This window comes from Podarcis tiliguerta, assembly GCF_965153285.1.
Source record: "Podarcis tiliguerta genome assembly, chromosome: 2".
NCBI classification, from domain to species: domain Eukaryota; kingdom Metazoa; phylum Chordata; class Lepidosauria; order Squamata; family Lacertidae; genus Podarcis; species Podarcis tiliguerta.
Genome location: NC_139535.1, coordinates 87,079,254 through 87,085,253, shown reverse-complemented (window position 1 = coordinate 87,085,253; position 6,000 = coordinate 87,079,254). Strand labels below are relative to the sequence as shown.

General features: G+C 44.2%; 1 protein-coding gene and 1 long non-coding RNA gene across 3 annotated transcripts in view; both read right to left on the bottom strand.

Moving 5' to 3' along the window:
• Window positions 1–360: 360 nt before the first annotated feature.
• Window positions 361–2,100, bottom strand: LOC310672571. The gene is made up of 2 exons (XR_014508660.1): window positions 1,971–2,100; window positions 361–1,064 (listed from the first exon to the last, which is right to left on the bottom strand). It is a non-coding gene; the product is annotated as an uncharacterized lncRNA (long non-coding RNA).
• Window positions 2,101–2,746: 646 nt separating this feature from the next.
• The window catches only part of ST6GALNAC1 (ST6 N-acetylgalactosaminide alpha-2,6-sialyltransferase 1), a 36,199-nt gene continuing 32,945 nt past the window's right edge, over window positions 2,747–6,000 (bottom strand). For both annotated transcript variants that reach the window (XM_083429908.1, XM_083429909.1), the window contains exon 9: window positions 2,747–5,778. In XM_083429908.1, the coding sequence (XP_083286034.1) occupies window positions 5,608–5,778 (171 nt within the window). In that variant the 3' untranslated portion in view covers window positions 2,747–5,607. The remainder of the gene's footprint in view (window positions 5,779–6,000) is intronic.

The following is a 6,000-nucleotide window of genomic DNA, read 5'->3' as shown; positions in this document are numbered from 1 at the left end:
TTAAGGATTCAGCTCCGAAAAAGGAGTTCCAGGTCAGGCAGCTGCAGTGATGACCATCTTTGCTCCCCCACAATGCCTTGGGGGGGCCAGAAGCTTTGGGTGGCTGGGTGTGATGTGTTGGTTTTTGTATTTTGGGTAATAGGGGGGGAAACCACTAGGTAAAATAAAAGAACTCCCTGGATGCTTAGATGGAGGTTTGGAGAAAGTACTCTTTGGTGAGAGAGAACTCCAACAAAGATTTAAAACCACAAAAATGCAGCAAAACAAAGTGTGGAAATTTAGACTGTTGGTCCTTTACAATATCCTCTACTTAGTTTCTTGCAAAGCTCCCCACTCTTATCATAGAAAGAGACCAAACAGTTTGTAAGTTCAAAATGGTTTACTTACAAACTCTTCAAAAGTCAGATTCATGTGCTTTTCCACACGGCAGCAAGAAAAGATAGGCAGCATAACTTAAGCTCCCAAAATGGCAAATGTTTTTAAATTATTTGTCTGGGAACACAAAGATTGCTTGCTTAAGCCCCACGGTCTAAGCTTGGAGCATGCAGCTTTGTCCTCCTTAAGGGTAGGGTTCACATGGTGAAAGAAGAAGAACAAGAGAGTTTGGTAACCCTTCCTTCCAAGATGATGGGGAGTGACCTAGCTAAGCCTGGCAGGACTGCTTACTCTATGGTCTTAACCCCTTCATGCATTTTATTATGTTTTTATATTTTGCTGGAAGCTGCCCAGAGTGGCTGGGGAAACCCAGCCAGATGGGCGGGGTATACATCATTAAATTGTGATGATGATGGTGGTGATGATTCATTAGAGTTAAGCATGTTTCTTATATGAGGCTGGATATCCCACCGGATGGTTCCCTGCCTGATACTTCTCCTTTCAGTTTATGTCTGAAAACAAATCAATCCTGGAAACTGCCCCAGTATGCCCTTTGAGGCCCATGGGTCATTGCCTTTGCCCCACAATGCTGTGTGCTGACGTCTGTCCTGTTCTGGGGAAGGGGAGTCTTCTCAGGCACTGAACTGCCCTACCCACCTAAACTAACCATTGGGGCCTTATAGGAGAGACTATAAGAGACTTCCTGTGTAGGCTTTGCCTGAGCAATCGTCTTCCTGCCTCTGGAGTGTTTCTGGGTCGCTGGAAACCAACTTCTCCCTCTGTTGCCTGTGGCTCACTTAGCCCTGATAACTGCAATGCTCATCCAAGCCCATTGACCTGGCTTTCAGGCATATTTTTATTAGAGAGGAAGGTGCACACCCACACCTGTGTCAACCAGTTGCCACATCCACAGCTTTACTGAGGCTGTTAACACTTAGTATAGCTTTTCATCAAAGGCCGGATCTTCGTTTGCACCCAGAGCAGAAAATCCAAGCATGAGAAGTATACATCTCCCCATAAAGATCCTCGAGATGGTCTACAAAGTCTGTCATCCATCAACCCTGCCAAAGAACATAGAGCATATGGCAGTCTGGGAATCTGCAGCATATGGGCAGAGTAGATGGCATATGTCTCAGGAGACTTCACAAAATCCTTCCACGGTGAACACGATATGCTTAGGAACAAAAGCAAATGTGCATATATTTACTGTGGTACATGTCAAACTTTAGATGCCCATGGCTTTAGGTGGAGGACCAAGAAAGAGCAGACTTGGGGGTGAGCTTGTGGGAAGGAGGAAGCAATCCTGAGGTGCGATTCAAAGCAGAATTCAGGAACATAGGAACATGGAAAGTTGCCCTGAAATTGAGCCGAACTCAGCCACTGGCAGCATCTCTCTCAGGTTTGAGTCTTTCAGCGATCACTTCCTTTCATAGGAGCTGCTGGAAGGCTGGAGTCAAAGACAGTTGGGGAGCTCAAGTAGCTTCAAGTGCATTCAGGCGCAATGACTGAGGGACAATTCCTAACAGCTCCTTGGTGATGGAAGAATCTCTCCACCCCTCAGAGAGGCCATCTTTGAGTCAATCTACCTCAGGCACTGCTAAGGGACGTGGGTGGTGCTGTGGGTTAAACCACAGAGCCTAGGACTTGCTGATCAGAAGGTCGGTGGTTCGAATCCCCGTGACGGGGTGAGCTCCCGTTGCTCAGTCCCTGCTCCTGCCAACCTAGCAGTTCAAAAGCACCTCAAAGTGCAAGTAGATAATGGCGGGAAGGTAAACGGTGTTTCTGTGCACTGCTCTGGTTCGCCAGAAGGTGCTTAGTCATGCAGGCCACATGACCCGGAAGCTTTACATCAGCTCCCTCAGCCAATAAAGCGAGATGAGCACCACAACCCTAGAGTCGGTCATGACTGGTCAGGGGTCCCTTTATGGTGAAAACAGCAACGGGGGGAGAGAGAGAGAGAGAGAGAGAGAGAGAGAGAGAGAGCACAAACCATCCCCTTTTGTCTTGCTTTGTTATTGTAATGATATTGAAAGCAGACTGGATGTGCTAAATTAGGGATCAGCAATCTTTCTGGGTCAAGGAGCAGAAGACCAGAGCATTGGCTGAGTGGCACAGGGCTTCCTCCTCCTATTCTGATTCCCTCCTGATTCCCTAATGCACTCCGGAGAAAATATTTGCATATGAACAGTGCTTGGGTATTCTGCTTTCCATTGCAGCACAAGTCAGATTGGATCACACACACTCCAACACACTTACAGTGTGACTGACAGCTGTACGAAAGATGGTACACCATATCTCAGATTGTGGCACTTTTGCAACATCACATATTGCAAGGCTATTTTGTGAAAAGTGTGCATTAAAAATAATAATCTATGAACACATTTTTATATTGCTTTTCATAAGCAACACCAGAAGTGTACAAAACCAAGAAGTACTGTACAACAAAACTACAATTGAGAATAAAATGTAGCCGCTAGGCAAACAGAAGGTTAAGTTAAAAAGGAACTAGTTGGTATTGGTGGCCAACAAGGACCTCAGACAACAGAGGGGTTTGCAGCACATGCCAAAATTGCAACGGTGTAGGCAATTGCTGCAATTCAGAGGGGAGGTGATTCTACAGAGCGGGTGCCATCACTAATAAGGCCTTTCCTCTTGTCACCTCTAAAAAAGCATTTATAAGACACAGCATAGCCAGGAGGGATTCATCCCTCACTAAGGGATTCATCAATCCCTCCTTTGAGTAAGCTGGTCACTAGTTCAGGGCTTTGCAGTGCAAAACTAAAACCTTAAACCTGGCCAGGTCTAAGAGTGGTATAACAGCTACATGATAGGATGCCTGGCTCAGTACCTTAGCCCCTGCCTTTTGGAGCTGCTGCGGCTTTCAGACTGGTCCCTAAGGGCAGCCTCACATAGAGCGCATTACTTTGGGCTTTGCTGTCAATAAATCATATGGCAACCTAAAGAGATGCTGCCACCTGATGGGCCAAAGCAGCATTACAATTATGTAAGAACATAATTGGGAGAAGATGGACATTCTTGCGCATGTTCTTGGGACACCCTCAGCCCATACATTGGCATCCGCACCAGAGAGGTGGAAGAAAGGTTAGTCCCCCCCACTTGAATGGGGAAAGCTCTTTTCTCTATCACTATGGTTCGCCTCACATGTGTGTTTGAGGGCATGCACTGTATGCATTCTCCGGATGGTAGGTTTTGTGGAATATATAACCTTCTTTGGCAAACAAACTTCCTGCCATATTGATGATGGGCATTTTACTAATGACTTGCTCATTGTAAGGGTCATAGTGGAATAGGTGAAAAGTCAGAACAAGCCAGTATCCTGCCTTTGGAAAGGAGATGTTTTAGAGGAATGATTCAAAGATGAAACCCTTTGCAAAGCTTTGCAAATGCAAAAAGAATGTTTCCCTGCCCTCTCCTCGTCAAGACGCCCATTCCTGTGCTGGCTAACCTAGGTATTTTTATATTTACATACATTCTGATCACGTTCTTGTATAAGCAAAAGCATTCAGGCTGCAATGCTAAGAAGTAAGCTCAGTAGGACTTTTTCTGAGTATTGCATTTAATAAGGTGTAAGTGTAAACATAGGTCTGTTTTTTAAAAACTCTGCACTATTTTTATATTGAGATATTAACTGCCTCTGCCAGCTCCTGAAAAGTTTGTCTTGTAATTCTTACCTTACACTGCAATCCTACGCAGGTGTGTTCAGAAGAAAGTTCCATTGCGTTCATTGAGGCTTACTGCCAGGTGAGAAATGCAACTTTAACTACTTATAACACTGATTAAGAAATATCACTCAAGAAACAAGTACATGGTTTTGGATAAGAGCAAACTACGTAGCAACAGACGCCAAGAGCAATGGAGTGGGCATAGGAATGCATACCTGTACAAGTAGATTTCCAGTACAACTGGACAACCCAGCAATAAAAAAGTACTTCACTTTCTTCACTTTTATTTTCTTTCCTTGCTTTTCTCCCTCTTATCACAAGCATTGCATCTACTCTGGCCTTTCATAAATCAGGAAAAATATTTGCTAGTATCTTTGCACTATATTTTTAACAACTCTGTTAAACCAATCAGCTGCTTTGTAAAAATAAAATAAAAAGTAGTGTCAGTATCTATAGGCTAGTATCTAAAGAGACAGAATGGATCCACCCTCCAGCCTGAAGTTAAAGGAAATTCAGCATCTTAACCTTCTGTTTTCTGGATCCTAAGAGATCAGGATTTTTCTTCCAGTGAGACTACAATGATTAATCCCAAACCAGTTCTATGGTCTTGCAGGAAAAAAGCAAGACAGGGGTGCAATCAGCTCCGGTCATGCAGACAGTTGATCTTTGTCCATGTCTCTATGCTCTTGAGTTTTCTTGGATTTGCAGCTGACTTTGTTGTTAAGGGAGAATTTTCCATCACCTCCTTCTGATATGAAGGAGTTGGAAGGTAATCCCCTTTCCACAACAGAGAAGTGCAAGGGAGAAAGGGCCTCTGGAGAGAGAAACTTCAAAAACTTCTTGGGAATTGAAAAGGGTCCTATTCAGCTTTGAAGAATGCCAGCATGGAGATGGTCACCTAGCAACATGAAGCAATGTGGCACAGCTTGGATTCCAGAGCCGGAGAAACAATGAGTCCTTGCGACCCTACCGAGAACTTAAAGCCCCAGGATCGTCTCCCAGAGCAGAGACAGAGCACATCTAATGGGAAAAGATCTAATGAGAGAATAGGCTTCACCAAAGCGATGGCAAATGCATCAAGACATGTTGCCAACACACACACACACACAAAAGCAAGGGCTGATTGTTGAGCTTTGCTCTTCACTGATGTAAATCAAATGTTTAAGCTACTGTAGTAGAGACTGACTGGTGGAGAACTGAAACCAGGAAGGAGTAAAACGGACCAGAGAGTATAGTGGAAATGCTGTGTGAGACCCCTTCCAGCCAACACAGGTAGCAATGGCCAACTCGGCTCATTATACTCACAGTGAATTCTCAGGGAATAATTAACCCCATCACAATGTTTTCAAGTAGTAATATCCCTTTTGTCTTTTGTTTTGTCCTGCAACCAACAAAACTGCATGTGCAGCGGAATGGATATTTGTTGTTGCAAGAACCAAGTCTTTAGCTGGCAAGGACCCGCTCTACCAAAATGATAATAGAAAATACGGCTCAGATCCATCTCAGCTCCCAAAATTTGCCATCAGCCAGGGCTCCCTTTTCATCTTGCTCAGGATCGCTGGTACAGCTTCATGATGCCCGAGTCGTGAAGTTTCTTCCATGTCCTCCGTTCCAAATCAAAGTCATGGTTGCTATAAAAGACTAAGCGATGCCATTTCTGGTCATAATAATGATCCGAATACTTTTGGTAGTCTTCGGTGATGTATCCGTAAGCACTTACCTGTGGAAAGCCAAGAGCCAAAATTGGGGAGCTATAGGATAAAGGAGGGGTATAATAATAATAATAATAATAATAATAATAATAATAATAATGCAGCCCACACAGAGATGTGCTGTGGAAGATCCATGGTGACTAGGGTCTCCTGCAAGGCTGCAAAATTATTAGCTCAAACCTTTTCTTCCCTTGCCCTTTCCTCAATCTAAAGCAATCTCCATCCAAAGT